The sequence below is a fragment of the Rhipicephalus microplus genome, chromosome 2 (assembly GCF_043290135.1).
Source record: "Rhipicephalus microplus isolate Deutch F79 chromosome 2, USDA_Rmic, whole genome shotgun sequence".
In the NCBI taxonomy this organism is placed as follows: domain Eukaryota; kingdom Metazoa; phylum Arthropoda; class Arachnida; order Ixodida; family Ixodidae; genus Rhipicephalus; species Rhipicephalus microplus.
Genome location: NC_134701.1, coordinates 259,724,304 through 259,740,906, shown reverse-complemented (window position 1 = coordinate 259,740,906; position 16,603 = coordinate 259,724,304). Strand labels below are relative to the sequence as shown.

General features: G+C 44.2%; 1 protein-coding gene across 1 annotated transcript in view; it reads right to left on the bottom strand.

The window, feature by feature from the left end:
• The window catches only part of LOC119170067 (P protein-like), a 269,389-nt gene that overhangs the window by 225,894 nt on the left and 26,892 nt on the right, over nt 1-16,603 (bottom strand). The window contains exons 4-5 of the mRNA XM_075880449.1: nt 11,786-12,041; nt 10,063-10,292 (exon numbers count right to left, since the gene is read on the bottom strand). Of these exons, the coding sequence (XP_075736564.1) occupies nt 10,063-10,292; nt 11,786-12,041 (486 nt within the window). The remainder of the gene's footprint in view (nt 1-10,062; nt 10,293-11,785; nt 12,042-16,603) is intronic.

The window sequence follows — 16,603 nt, the reverse complement described above, 5'->3', positions numbered from 1 at the left end:
AAGTAACTTAATGAATTCATTAGGCAATGAAGCCAAGTAAAGCATAGGGAATATCTTTTGTCATCTTTTGCTGTAAAAGTAGCTATGACATTAATCCAAATTAATGAAAGCAAACGAATAAGCGACAATTATGCCATCACTGGGGTCCAAACACAAAACCTGCGAGTTCCACTTCCGATGCTGTGCCAAACACGTTTAGAACGAAAAAACAATAATTCTGAAGGTTCACTTTCCGAAACGACGTTTTCATTATGAGGCACGGCACAGCTCGGCAGCTGGGGTCCTGGGGATCTTTAACGCGTGGCTCAATCCACGTACGCACACACAGGCGGAAATCACATCTGCGGCCTGGGCACGAGTGGGACGTTTTCAGAGAAAAGGCAAGGCCTGGAGTAAGTGTAAGGTGAATGCAGCTATGTCAATTTGGTCAGTGAAGAGAATTCAAGCTATAGTTGGCCAGCCATATATACTTGCTCGACCATATACACGCCTAGGTCTTGTTCTAAAGCACGCCCCGCCGCGGCGGTCTAGTGGCTAAGGTACTCGGCTGCTAATCCGCAAGTCGCGGGATCGAATCCCGGCTGCGGCGGCTGCATTTCCGATGGAGACGGAAATGTTGTAGGCCCGTGTGCTCAGATTTGGGTGCACGTTAAAGAAACCCAGGTGGTCGAAATTTCCGGAGCCCTCCACTACGGCGTTTCTCATAATCATATATAGGTTTTGGGACGTTAAACCCCACATATCAATCATTGTTCTAAAGCACGTTCACAGCGAGGGATGTTGCTGCTGCCCGCTGCAGATAGATCACTGCCGGACTGTGTCTTTCCAAGAACGCCCCCTGCTTCACTTCCTTGCACAGTGCGAGTGGCGCTCGCCCACAAAGGCGCCGCACCGCGCTTCCCAAAAACAGAGCCACAGTCGTGGAACAGATATAGTGACTCGAACGAGGTCGCGATCTCCTTTGTTCGTGCGCGTGAATGGCGCGATTAAGCACCTTGCACACAAGGTGTCGTTTTGTCGAGATTCCAGCACTCCGCTTACGCAGACTCGACGATCGACCTCTGAAGAAAAGACCTCGGGGACTATCCCTCACGGCCCACCACTCCAGAAAACCATACATAGGCGCTCTTGTGCCGTACTTCAAGTGGACTAACTTTAGCACCTGACTGTGAATAGGCTGCAGCCACGCTGGATAACCACACGGAGTGATGCTTTCTCTCCCTATCTTTAAGCTAAGCTCTTATAACTCGCGGTCGTCGGTGGTGGCGTTGTACGCTAAAAGACCGGCGCCGGCGTATTTGAATGAGTCGTCTTTCAATAACTGGCGCTCACTCTGTGGTCAGACTGCCTATCTGACTGACCACATTGTCATATAAAATGGAGGGGACACAGTAAGGCATGACTTATAAAGAATGAGAAAGAAAGAGAAACAGAGAAATCAGTGCAGAAATTTCAAGAAAGAGAATAAAAAACAGAAACAAGGAAATATACTATAGAGAAAAAAACTGAAAAATAGAGCACGCAAGCAAGAAACAGAAAGAGAGAGAGAGAGAAAGAGAGAGAGAGAGAAAGAGAGAGAGAGAAAGTCAAAGAAAGGAAAGAAAGAAATAAAGAGACGAAAAGAAAGCAATAGAAATAAACTGACACAAAAATATAGAGAAACAGGGAGGGGAAAAAAAGAAAGAGATAAGGAGAGAAGGCTAAGTAGAAGCAAGGAAAGCCACCCAGCTCTATACAGTAATATAGAGAAATAAAATAGGTTCCCCAGCGAGTGGCGCCTCCATGGCCCGCGCTTCGTGGAGCCAAGCTTCGCGCCCCTTAGTGTTCCTCTCTCTCTCTCTCTCTCTCTCTCTCTCTCTCTCTCTCTCTCTTTCTTTCTTTAAAACGATCAGTTCTCAAAAAGCATTAACAACGCCTTCGTTCACATTTCAATTTAACAGCGTACAATAAAAGGAGCACACTGATAGGAGAAGGAACGACACACATGACAAGCACCGACAGTAACAAGTTAAACGTTTATTGAAAATTACACATAAGTACGCATTCGCAACATGCACGTACACGTCACATGAATTGCCGCCGCTGCCTTGTCTGTGTAAGATGAAAGCACGAAAGCGCCCGCCGCATAAAATCAGTTTTCTCGTCAAACAGAACAACTGAAGCTTAGCCTATTGTAGTTATCTTTTTAGTTGACAACATCACAGGCTTTTACCACCTCTCGGTTAATCTGATGCCATTGCCTGTAAATGATCTCAGTTCTTGAGAAAACTCAAAAGCAGCCACACGATAGACAGGGCATAGCTATTTTGTAATTAGCCACATTATTTAAAAAATCATTGTGTTTCTTCAGTATACAACATTCCATCTTAGCAATACAGATATTCTATCACAAGAGAACAGAATTATGTAAAAGACGCCACCTTCACACGGCACACACTTCGCTTTATGCTTAACTTCACATTTATTCTAGCGTCGAGAGCCGTGGTTAATCGAGGCACGTGCATCCTACTAAGCTTATTTTTGGCAGAAAACACAACGTTGATGCCGAATCTATACCTAACGCTCCTGTGAATGCAACGTTTGTTCTCCTATCAGTCTACTCGTTTTATCGTGCGCTGTTAAATCAATAATAGTAATTGTTGGTGCTTAACGTCCCAAAAACACCACGTGATTATGAGAGACGCCGTATAGTGGAGGGCTCCGGAAATTTCAATCACCTGAGGTTCTTTAGGATACACCCAAATCTAATCACACGAATCTCGGCCGCCGCAACCGGGATTCGATCCCGTGACCTGAGAGTCAGCAGCCGAGTGCCTTACCCACTAGACCACCATGGCGGGTGCTGTAAATTAAAATATGAACCAATACCAACTCGCCGCAGTGCGCCGTTTTACCGCGCTTTTGTGGTTCACATTACACAAACTCTGTTTTGCCAAGGGCCGGCATGGTGTCGCATCTCCAAGCTCTGGCCACATTGTTTATTTACCCTTTGGGATATGTCATTCTGCCAAACATGATTTTATCACGCCGCGGTGGTCTAGTGGCTAAGGTACTTGGCTGCTGACTCGCAGGTCGTGGGATCGAATCCAGGCTGCGGCGGTTGCATTTCCGATGGAGGCGGATATTTTGTAGGCCCGTGTACTCAGATTTCGGTGCGAGCTAAAGAACCCCAGGCGGTCGAAATTTCCGGAGTTCTCCACGGCGTCTCTCATAATCATATGGTGGTTTCGGGACGTCAAATCCCACATATCGATCAATCAATCAATCAATCAATCAATCAATCAATCAATCAATCAATCAATCAATCAATCAATCAATCAATCAATCAATCAATCAAACATGATTTTATAAGTTACGCCGTAGAAGAGAATACTGATTTAGCTTCAGCCACTAGCATTTAGTTGACTTACACCTGAATCAACGATCACCAGCGTTTCCGCATTCCGCCTTCAAAGTGAAGTGTCCACAGTCTGACGCTACTGTCACGTCAACTTTAAGAACAAAACGTTTCTGTTTGTGTTCGTTTGCTCTTATCGATCTTCTGCTAGCACCGCTTTTGTGTATCCCCCCCCCCCCTTCTCCCATTCGCGGAAAAGTGCAGGCAACGCAAGCTTATCGTCTATGTCATACCAGCCGATGCTTATCCTGCGTTGTGTGGATTGACGCATGCACCTGGAACGACTGATTTCACCAAAGATTGCGGACCCACTGTATGTGGGCAAACCGGGCTGGACACTTAGACGCGAATTTGCGGTCGATAAGCGGCGCTCCAGATACGCGCGTACATATGACGCTCATGTAACTTGGTGCCGCAACGATGGCGTCAACACGAGGATAAAACAAAAAATTGTCAACAGTGACGTTTCTTTGTTTACACAGTGCTGCTTGAACATCGGGCGGACCGCGTTCGAATGCCCAGATCGGAAAATTTAACAAGTCCCGAAGACATCCTGCGGTGGAGTGACCAGAAAAGGACTAATACCAAGAATTGTTGTTTTTAGGGGCGAAGCTCCTTATAACGGCACCTGTTCATCCCTCGTAGCCGTTGTAGTATGTAACAAGTACAACATTTTGGCCTCCAAGGTGGAGCCGGTGAGAGATTTCTTCTGTGCGTTGTTGAACAATAAATGATAGTGCTCAATGTACATGCCAATGGCTGCTAAGGGGAAATGAGAGACAAGAGAATTTGCCTTTTAGTTAACGCGCACGCTGCGAATTTTTTATTGTTCAACAACGCACTGAAGACAAGAAAGGGTTGCTACGTTATACTCGCTGGGCGTAACCTCCTTAGTTTTAGAAAGGTTTAGCGAGCGTTGAGCCGCAGTGCCATGAATACAATGAACTAGTATACTAGTTCATTGTATATATATATATATATATATATATATATATATATATATATATATATATATATATATATATATATATATATATATATATATATATATATACCATGAACTCGAGGTGGTTATTGGTGGGAAGTAGACACGAAGCGCAAGCCGTAAGAAAGTGTGCGTGTGACACCTCTCGTTTAGTCCTTGGAATGTCCGCTGGATTGCGGTGCTTCTATATGGGGAATATATGATGAAAGGATGCGAGATGGTAGTACTTGGAGTGTTGAATAGATGGACGAACGGACACACAGACAGATGCATGGATGGACGCATGAACGGACGCAGGGGTGGATGCATGGACGAACGCAGGGACGGACGCATGAACATACGCACTCACGGATGGGTGGATGGACGCATGGACGGTCACACAGACGGACGCATTGACGGACGGAAGCAAGATCGAATGGATGGACGAATGTTTCGACCCAGTCTCCATCATTCACTCCGTGGATATGCTGCCAATTTTTGTTTACGCCCTATATAAACTAAAACCACCACATGATCATGAGAAACGCCGTATAGTGTAGGGCTCCAGAAATTGCGGTCACTAAGGGTTCTTTTAACGTGCATCTATATATAAGCACACAGGCCTATAGATTTCACCTCCATCGAAATGTGGACGCAACAACCGGGATTCCATTCCGTGGCCTTCGGGGCAGCCGTCGAGCATAATAACTACTGGACCATGATGGCGGGATGACGTGCACGCACGTGCAAATGTATTGCTCATAAGGAGTAGGTTACTTTTAAATTGCACACGGCATAATATATCATGTGGTGTTCAGTTAATTAACAGTATTCGTAAGTAAAATGTATTATAGAGCAAATTCAAGCAGCTGTTAACTGCAATTTAAAAAAAACATTCAAACACAGACTATGTATAGAATTTCATTTCAGCTTCATTGGAACCATTCCGAAGTGCTGTCACACATACTGGGTAACAATAAAGCACAGAAAAGTCTGTTCACGCGCCGCGACGACGAAAAATTTGGCGCTTCTGGAAAATGCCGTTTACGCCATGTGTCACAGATGGATAACCGACACGGAGTGCCAGCTCTTTGAGCCTAAGTAATGCCTTCCACAGCGAGAAATACGAGTTGAAGGTTGAAAATGATTTCCTTCGAAATCGACTTCGCTTGCTCGAAGCAGCGGGCCCTATAGGTTACACAAAAACTGAAGAGGTTCAGGAACACAGGAACTTGAAAGTGCAGTCTGACCTGTAACTCGACGGTAGAGTCGTAAGAGGTCTGTGACGTTTCCCACGCGCACACACACGAACACACGCACCGTATGGATACACCTCCGTTACGTCAGCCACTCATAAATCAATCTACGACTCTTATCCCCAACGACCAAAGCATAAAACATCCATTATTGGTTCCCTGAGAACACACGTGCTCCTGGTGATGACATCTCACCATTGCCAATTAAGCTTCGCGCTGGTTGCTTGATAGAACCATTGGCATACATAATCAATAATACGATGGCTACCGGTGTGTTTTCGGGTAGATTTACGATAGACCGTGTCCCTGTTATAGTCAAAGGTGGAAACAAAACGGAATATATCCTATTCGGAATTATATCCTATGTTGCGTTTTCTCTCTCTCTCTCTCTCTCTGTTCGTGTGAATGCTTCACACCCGTTCCATGGAGAGAGTGTGGCATCCGCTGCATCTGTAACGAGCTGTTCACACAACTTGTACGTGTACTTCGCAGTGGTTCTTTTCAAAAGAAAAATGATGGCGGCCGCACAATACCGGCATACTTTTGCATACCGAGGTCAGACTGCCGTCACAGAAGTTAGCAGCATGTGGTAAGTGTAGATCCCCCACTTTTCTTCATCTTTACATTACAATTTGGTCTAATATCTTCCCCTATACTTTCCTTGGCATTATTGTCTGTTAGATCTCATAAATATTCTGTAAAAAACACGGAAAAACGAGTTCTTAGGTATACAATTCTTTCCTTATTCATTAACGAAGGTCTCGTACTGGCAGACTTAGTGCCTTTAGGTTGTATACGAGGGACTATTGGTCAGCTGCCCACTCCTAACAAGTTGAAGTGCTACGTGACGCCAAACAGGCTCAAAAAGAGTGTGCGACACTCACCGCCATGGCTACTGGTGGCGCTGACTGGCACTCCCACGTTTAATTCACATATAAACCCTATAAAGTGGCTGAGGGGATAGCTGTCATGGTAGAGCATCGAACGCGTCATTCGAAGGTCGCAGGTTCAAATCCTGCCCACGGCAAGTTATCTTTTCACCCACTTTTCTTCATCTTTACATTACAATTTGGTCTAATATCTTCCCCTATACTTTTCTTGGCATTATTGTCTGTTAGATCTCATTATATATATATATATATATATATATATATATATATATATATATATATATATATATATATATATATATATATATATATATATATATATATATATTCGCGGTCCCCGCTGTAAGGCTGAATGATGATTAGAGCAGCGCCTGCAAGCAACCAGCTTGTGCAAGAACTTGTGTTGCGTAGTCTTCGTTCGGTGTTTTTTTTTTTTTTTTTTTAGTGGCGACGTTTCTTATAGCGGCACCCATTCGTCCCTCGTAGCCGTTGTAGTAGTGTGTAAGAAGTATAACATTTTGACCTCCAAGGTGGTGCCGGTGAGAGATTTCTTCTGTGCGTTGTTGAACAATAAAAAATAGTTCTCAATGTACATGCCAATGGCTGCTAAGGGAGAATGAGAGACAGGAGAATTCGGCTTTTAGTTAACGCGCACGCCGCAAACTTTTTATTTTTTATTGTTTTATTGATGTCTAGGACAACGTCGGTAAAGTCGACCAAAAGTTGAAACCGCGCGCATTTCAACACCACAGGAGAACCATACTGCGCACTTTTATGCAGGAGTCCATTCATTCCGCTATATCGGTAATGCGTCCGTGCCCGTCATTCCCACCTTCTTTCGCAGCTGTCATAAGTCACAGCTCAAATAGGGTGGTGTGTCCCAATATAGAAATCATCCCGGCCAGGTTATCCGCCGCCGTCAGCCAGCGGGTATAAGGCCTTCTGCTAAAAAACGCAAAATGTCTTTATTTTTATATGGGAGGTACGTACGAAGGGGTCATAAAGGGCTCCACAGGAAATTAAGCAGTCTCCACGATCCTAATACCTCGTCCTTGGGGAATCAGAAGTTAATTATACTGGAATATTTTATTGCCTTATAGCTGCTGTTTTAGGGAATGTGGCATTGTTAATTTCTTCACACGCTTGGAACGTGTGCGGCCATAAAAACATAAGCACTCAGCACAGCCAATCTATATCAGTCACTTTGTAAAAGAGGTTCAGTGCAGCCCATAAATGCTATTTGTACGAAAATTGCACTTTTTTTCCGCATGGACATTGTAGGCCTTTTGTAAATAAATGTCATCGACAATTTCAAATGTATTTCCTATTTGCAGTGCGAATGCTTCCGGAAGTGCACTTCTTTAATGCCATATTGGCAACAAATGTTAGGCGGAAACCACGGAAAGATAACTTATTTATAAACTTCTGCTGAATTTCAACACCAGAGCTGGTCAAGACCAATGTCATACCTGTGCCATTGTCAATAGGGAATCCAACCGGGTATGTGCCACAGGAATTGGGCAAACTATCCTATTTACTTCTGGACCACTAAAAATGAAGAAGCTATTTGTAACTAGAATGTTAGATGATGTCGTGCCCTCTTCTCAAGAAAGAAAGAAACAAACAAACAAACAAACAAACGATAGATAGATAGATAGATAGATAGATAGATAGATAGATAGATAGATAGATAGATAGATAGATAGATAGATAGATAGATAGATAGATAGATAGATAGATAGATAGATAGATAGATAGATAGATAGATAGATAGATAGATAGAATGGACCCCTTGATTTGCTAAAAAATGCTTCGCAATCGTAGCGTCCTCATTTTTTCCCGCTTGTAATGAATACTTTTGTAGTATAAAAAGATCTAAACAAATTTTGAAAACAGGTCTTTCCCCGTAGAAACTAAATTTCTGTTTGTCTGGAACACTTTTGCGGTGTTTCACAGAATCTTATTTTGTCTCGAGCAGCACTCAAATTATTTCTCGTTTCCATATGGCCCTCCATCGGTCACATATGAGGTCCGCAAAGATAGTCATACAGCGTTCCCCAGCTAACTTTAGCCAGAGTTTAAAAATATGGCGACAAACATAACTACGACGCGACTATATGCATGTTGATGACCGTTGCCTGGAGTTATTCAGTCTATTTTGGTGTTCCAAATTTTGTTTATTTACATCTGTTTAATTAAATAATTTTTGAAGGAACAAAGATGGATCAAAATATTCAATAAGAAAATTGTAGATTGGTTCGCAAAACGTTTGATAAGACAGTTTTGAACTTTATATCTGTTAATTACTAGTGTTTTTCTGCTAACTACAAATGCCCGTGAAATACAAAAAAAAAATGCTACAGTCAAGAGTCCGACGGAATCTCGTCTAGTCGGGGACAAACATAGTGCAAAGTAACAAAAACGCCGACCAAGGTAAAATACAGAAAAAGTACACAAGAATTTTAGTGTATTTTACCTTGGTCAGCGTTTTCGTTACCTTGCACTTCAAAAGATACTACGTGACAAAGCCGCTCACGCGCCAGTGCACACGATGATTCTAGTGCTCCCTATAGCGTTTGGTGTACGAACGACCATAGCATTTGCCCTATTGTGCTGTCTCGACAGGGCCACAACGAGGGCGTTGGATTCGCGACGAACTCGTTTTGTTATCGGCCACAAAAGCGATAACCGTTGTGACTGCTTATCGCTGTCATGAACCAGTGCGAGAGAAGCGTATCGTTCGTACGAGGAACATCAGGGAGCACCAGAATCATGGTGCGTGCAGGAGCGCGCAGTGGGTTTGTCACGTGGTATCTTTTTCGCATTTTGCGGGCACTTGTAGTTAGCAGAAAAACACTAATAAATAACAAATAGAATGATGAAAACTGTCTACTAAGACGTTTCGCAAAGCGGTGTAGAGCTTTCTCATTGAAATTTCTTATCAGTCTTCGCTCCTTCGAAAGCTATTTATTAAACACATGTAAAAAAACAATATTTTAGAGCGCGGAAAACAGTCTTACTAATTCTAGACAATGGTCAGCACCACGCATTTGGTCGCGTCGTAATTTCTTGTATTGGCATATTTTTAATCTCTGGCTTAAGATATCTGGGGTACCCTTCACATATCTTAAAGAAAAATCACTAGATTACGCTCGCATCTGTAATATGCCCCGCATGGGATATGGCGAGTCATGGCTTATTTTCCCCGCCACTATTTTGTTCGTTTCCACAATTTTCTCTTCTTGTTTTTTCTGTTTCTCTCCTTCTCTTTTAAATAGCGTTTCACAGATGCGTTTTGGTGGCGTCATAATGGGCTGCAGCATTGCGGCAAGCTTTCACTTAGAGTGTCCTCATCATTGCTGTCGCAATAATAGCTTATAACTACCATTTTGTCGACAGCATGAGTGACATTTCTCTTCTTCTCTCTCTCTCAACTTTTATTCCCTTAACCCTCTCCCCAGTGCTAGGTAGCCTACCAGGCTCAGCCATATACAACCTCCCTGCTTTTTGCTTCATCCTTATTCCCTCTATCTCGCTCTGCAGGGCGATGCTCACCTGATGGTGGCTGGCGTCATGAGCAGAATGGTGGTGACGTTGTCCAGGAATGCGGACACAAGCGCCGTGGTGACGCACAGGGTCGTGACCAGAGGCCAGACGCGGCCGCGGGCCACGCGGAATGCCACCACGGCCGCGTAGTCGAAGAAGCCCGTCTCGCACAGAATGGCCACGAGCACCATCATGCCGAACAGCAGGCAGAGCGTCTCTACGTCCAGCCACGACATCACCTGCGCTCATCGTGCATGCCGAAGAATTGTCAACCAAGCCAACACCTATACCTGGTCGCAGCTCTCTCTCTCTCTCTCTCTCTCTCTCTCTCTCTCTCTCTCGATATATATATATATATACATACACTTGATTTTGGCCCGACTGTGTGCCGACTTTTATATCATTCTTACTTAAAGTACTCCAGCACTGCTTTTGACGTGCGCAAGACAAAGAAGTGCATGACAGGACCAGTGCCCATCCTGTTATGCACTTCTCTGTTCTGTCCTGCTCAAAAGTAAAGATCGAACACTTATAGTAAAAAATTATGACCAACTAGTACCGCAACTTGTTTGTTTAAGTGAACTTGTATACCATATTCTCATTTCATCATCATCATCGTCGTCGTCGTCAGCCTGATTACGCCCACTGCAGGGCGAAAACCTCTTCCATGATCCGCCAATGAACCCGGTCTACTGCTTTCGGCTGGCCCGTTATACATGCAAACATTTTATTCTCATCGGCTCCCCTAACTTTCTGTATCCCCTTTGTGCGTTTGCCTTGCCTTCTCAGGCAATCCAGTCAGTAACCCTTAATTATCCTGCCTGCGCGCTACGTGCGATATCCTTATGTTCCCTAACCCACTCTGCTCTCTTCTTGTCTCTTAAGGTTACAGCTGTTATTTTCGTTTCCATCGCTAGCTGCGCCACCCCCATTTCAAGGTGAACCCTCTTTGTAAACATCCGGGTTCCTGCTCAATACGTAATTCTTATTTCACTGAGGACGAATAATATGATCTCTAAGCAAGCCTAAGTAGTGAGTAATCGATTCTCCGAGACGCTTATCGTCAATGTGATTCAGAACCTTTTAAGAACTTATATTTAGCTTTGGCTCACGAAACGCTTAGAGAGTGAGAGAATCAAGAAAATGCAGGAGGATTCACCAGACGCACTAGCTTGCCACTGGAGGAAGGGATAAAAAGGCGAAAAGGGAGAGGTGGGCACAATCTCGCGCGTATTTTAATTAGGGGATCACATGCACCGAGTCTACAGGCAGTTGCACAGATTTGGGACTAGGTAAGTGCTTTGATAACGCATTTGTTGCCTTCTGCGCCTTCAAGGCACACGTCCATGATCCTTGAATTTCGGCGACAGAAAATGTCTCCGAGCACCCAGATTAATCACTACAGAATGTGCAGGAGCATATACGTATAGCAGTATTTCATTGCATGCATCGCACACAGTTACGAGAGAAGCTTTCACAGGCCAAGACAACATGTTCCTGAAAACGGTATCAACATTCATAAAACACAGAACGCTTGCGTTTAAAGGTAGGACATCTAAATCTCCAACCTGTCTGACCATCCAGGCTTCTGGAGTTGACTCTCTCTTTATATCACTCTGGCGCGCACGTGCGCATAACACACACACACACACACACACACACACACACACACACACACACACACACACACACACACACACACACACACACACACACACACACAATGATATACCTTGGAGAGGCTTGGCCTGTCGCCTATAAGCGCTAGACAGGCGATGGCAGCCGTGGCGGCGAGCATGGCGGCTAGTGTCCGGTGCACGAGCTCGAACACGATGAGTACGTATAGGCCGAGCAGCACTGCGCCGCCCATGAGTATGCCGAGCTGCGTGAGCTCCGTGAATGCGCTCACGTTCACGCTCAGCGAAAGCTGTGGCACGCTGGCGACGTCCGACGAGGACTCCATGTGCACCTCGAGTGCGTAGCCGCCCCTACGAGAAAAAGAGCCCGTTTAGTTATGCATGTACGGGACGTAGGCTGAAATTCGAAACCTTCGAACTACGAGTCTAACGTTGGACTAGTCCATTCGACATTCAAACCACTCGAACAGCTACTTTTCAAAAGTACGAGTGCAGACGTACCTTTAGCATCTAAACCAGCATCCGAATCACAAGTTCGTTTCAATATCCAATCTTCGTTGTGTAAACGGAGATAAATAGCATTTCTCTAATCAGCGATCTCAATCGCGCGAAAATACTAGGTTCGCAAACGCATGCACAGCGCAGAACGAAGTTTTCTTCAGTGCTCATGCACGAGAAGTTGTTTTTCAACTTCACAAGTTTCAGTCATTGAGAGTTTTTCCAAGTACTTTGACAGTCTTTTGAGAAGTTGCTTGATTTGAATCCTTTGCGTAAACCTCAAGGTTTCTGATCCATAGGTAAGTACAGGTAACATGCAGGTTATAATGCTTCCTCTTCAGGGATCGCACAGTCTTAAATACATTGCTTCACAAAGCCCGGTGGACGAAGTTAAATGCCACGAAGCGCCTGAGCAATTCTGCATTGAAAACGGCAAAAAGAGGCGCAGAAGATGCGTCAGAACATATCTAGCCTTCGATTGTTGAATAATCCAGTGAGTCGCAAGCGTTCAACAAAAGACAGCATTAGCACAAAGAAATACTGGCGGCGTTTGACCTGCAAGAAGTTTCGGAGCCACACAACACCACGTTCTGTCTATATTCAATGCGTCGAGTCCCAAAGAATGGGCTTCTTAAGACTGCATAAGGGCCCACAGAGTAAAGTTCAAGTCTTTCTACTGCGAAATCTGAAGGAGTGAATTTTCGTCACACTGCCTCGTTTTACCCACACAGTGTCTCGTTTTGTCCCGCAGGTTGGGGCAAAATGAGACATCTGGAGGAGGAGGAAGAGGAAGAGGAATAAACTTCATTATAAGAAACCAGCAGGTTTAGGTGCATTCAAACAATTTTTAAATGATGTTTTGAACGGTAGCAACACGGCAATATTTATGTAGCACATACCTTGTACCCAAACAAAAATTTCTGCATTGATGTTTAATTGTAAGGAATGAAATAAAAATAAATATTCACAATTTAAATTTATTGTCACATTTTACCCTACCCTACCCTACTTCAGCCTGATGATTCACCTCGGCGGTTACTACCTGTCTCAACTTCCAGTACCTCGCTACCTATCGCGAAGCCCCGTTCTTTTCTTGACTGTCACACATTGCTTTAATTTTCTGCATATACTAATTTTCTAACGTACATTTCTGCCTTCCTTGTGAAATTCAGTAGTTACGAGTTGCAGTTAAGAGTAGCATTGTGCTTTTGAATAGCTTTCGAATACGTTAAATTGCCATATCAATCAAGAAATTATTCTTGATTGATATGATTGACTGATATGTGAGGTTTAACATCCCAATACCACCATATGAATATGAGAGACGCCGCAATGAAGGGCTCCGGAATTTTCGACCACCTGGGGTTCTTTAACGTGTACCCAAATCTGAGCACACGGGCATACAGCATTTTTGCCTCCATCAAAAATGCAGCCGTCGCAGCCGGGATTCGATCCCGCGACCTGTGGGTCAATAGAATGAATATTATCACAGTGGCCATTGTAAGCAGAGACCAAAGTTGGAAGCCACACTGTGGAACACGTCTAAGATGTCGCAAAAGGGAGCCAGACTTTTCTGACTAAACCACCAACGATTGCTCACTGAAGAGGAGGGACGACAATGAATCATGTGTGGTGGCTCTCAGTATGAAAGAAGAAGGAAACTCTCGTGACCAACCAGTCCGCATAAATTTTAAAGTGGTCGATGTACTTACCATAACACAACAGCCTCAGCCGCTAGTATGTATAACTCATCATCATCATCATCATCATCACCCTCTTCAGCCTGACTACAACCACTGCAGGACAAAGGCCTCTCACATGTACCACCCCTCAACTCGGTCCTGTACTTCCTGCTGCCAGTTTATACCCGCAAACTTCCTAATCTCAACTGCCCCCCTAACCTTCTGTCTCCCCCTCACCCACTTGCCTTCTCTGGGAATTCAGTCAGTTACCCTTAGTGACCAGCGGTTATCCTGCCCACGCGCTACGTGCCCGGCCCGCGTGCACTTCTTGATATCGTCAACCCCGGTTTGTTCTAAGATAACCCCGGTCTGTAACTAAGATATCCTTAACCCCAGTTTGTTCCCTGAGCCACTCTGCACCCTTCTTGTCAAAGAGGCAAGAAGGGGGCCATGAGGAAGCTTACACCTACCATATTCCTTCCATCGCTCACTGCGTCGTCCTCAATTTAAGCTGAACCCTTTTTGTGAGTCTTCAGGTTTCTGTTCCTCCAGTAAGTGCCGGTAAGATGCAGCGGGTATATACTTTCCTCTTGAGGGATAGTGACAATATAGCTGTCATGATTTGAGAATGCTTGCCGAATGTGTTCACCCCATTCTTATCATTCTTGTTACTTCAATGTCGTGGTTCGGCTACGCGGTTAATACCTGTCTTGGGTAGACGTATACTCTTCAACAACTTCAAGTGCGCTGCTACCCATCTCGAAGCGCTGTTATTTTTCGAGTTTTTTTTTATATTATTCTCGTTTTCTGCAGATTAACTTTAAGACGTACCTTTCTGATCTCCTTGTATATTTTGTTATCATTAATTGCGATTCGTCGCCTGAGTTACTCAGCAGTGCAATGTCAACGGCAAAACGCTGGTTATTAAGGTACTCTCAATCAACTCTTACCCCTAACTCTTCCCATTCTAGGCCTCCAAGACTCCTGTAAGCACGCGGCAAACAGCATTGGGGAGGTGCAATCTCTTTGTCTTACACCCTTGTTTTTTGTTTTGGTATTCTGTCATTTTCTTCATGGAGCACCATCGTGGCAGTTGATCCTCTGTAGATGTGTTCCAGGATCTTTATATATGCTTCGTCGGCGCCTCTATGTACGATGATGTATAATTCGAGAGCTTCAATTTGCATACAATGTGATGAGAAGTGGGGGAGATGTGTGAGAGCTAGAAAGAGAGATAGAGGTGATGCTGACAATGATTAAGGATTTTTAAGAAGACAAATGATTTGTTCAGGGGACACTGATGAGAAAAACAATTTTTTCTGTGTTAGTAAACCACAATTTCACAATCCCAAAAATACCACTCATACCACGAGATGACGCTTGGTACAGGAGAAAACGCGCCAAAAGAAAATGCGAGTGGGGAGGCCACCTTGAAGTTCCCGCATCAAACAGCGTGACGTCATAAACTTCGAAGGTTTCTACTGGGTCCTACCACGGCCGGACTGGAGTACGCGACTGGCCTACTCCAGTCCGGCCGCGGTCCTGCGTAGCTTCTAATCAAGATAATCCAAGTACATCGTCATCTGTGGCTACCACAAAGCTAGCATAAAAATGTTTCAAAAAATTTCATCGAGACAATGTCGCGAAAATCCGCGAAATACATTTCGGAATTTCTCACGTCACGCGCGGAGTTTTCGGCGCGAACTATAAAACTGAAACTTGAACCTCGATTTTCTCCGCTAATAATGGATTTATGATAATGAAGCTTGTGGCACTAAAGTTCTCAGGGTGCAGTTTATCAATCGATATAATGCTTTTTTTCTCGTTAGTATCTATTTAACACTGTAAGTGTAATATATGATGCGAACATCAATGAGAACACCTTTTTCTTTTCGAAGATTTTTGAAACCGTTCGATATTCGAATACATCATCACCCACAGCCCTTCCGCAAACCTTACACTTTATTTTAAAAATAATTATTGCTCACACACTGAAGAAGTGCCATTCGACAATTGAGGCATCGATTAAACTAAATATCCGACTGAACACCATTAGTGCGGTCATTAGCAGTTATTACGCCATTGACAAATCAGACGTATCTTCATGACTTGTCAATGAATTAACCATAGGGAAATAATTATTCAGAAGATTTCAACAAAAAAAGGTCTACCTCGAAGTTTTGTGTAGCCTACAGTGCTTACACTAAGTGAGTGAGCAAACTTTATTTAACCAGCGGATTGAGGCGTGGGCCTAAGCCGCACCAGGGATGGTGGAGACACCCTGTCTCTCAGCCGCCTCCCGTGCTCGCTGGATGGCCCATATTTGATCTGTCCGATCTGAGCTGATCAGCGCGGCTCTCCACCACTCCCCAAGCTGTATCCCATAGATTTCTATTTTACAGCGAAAGCTGTAATGAGATCACAACACGGGCCACGCATGGTGCCGTAGTCGTCCGCCGCCGGTGTCCGTAACCACTATGTTACGAAATGAGAATAAAACCTAGTACCAAGGACACAGTGGAGCTTGAACCCGGGTCCGCTGCATTTCCCTCCTTTTTTGTTTGTTGTTGTTATCTTACATTTCATACTACGTGCTTCAATTCCACGGGTGGCACATGCGAGACAATGACCTTCTGCAGATTAGGAAAAAAAATGTATTCGCCATGAGTAAGTTCAAAAGGTGGAAAAACTGTGCAAAGCTATTCACATAAAGAACAGTGTTTCAGCTCTTGA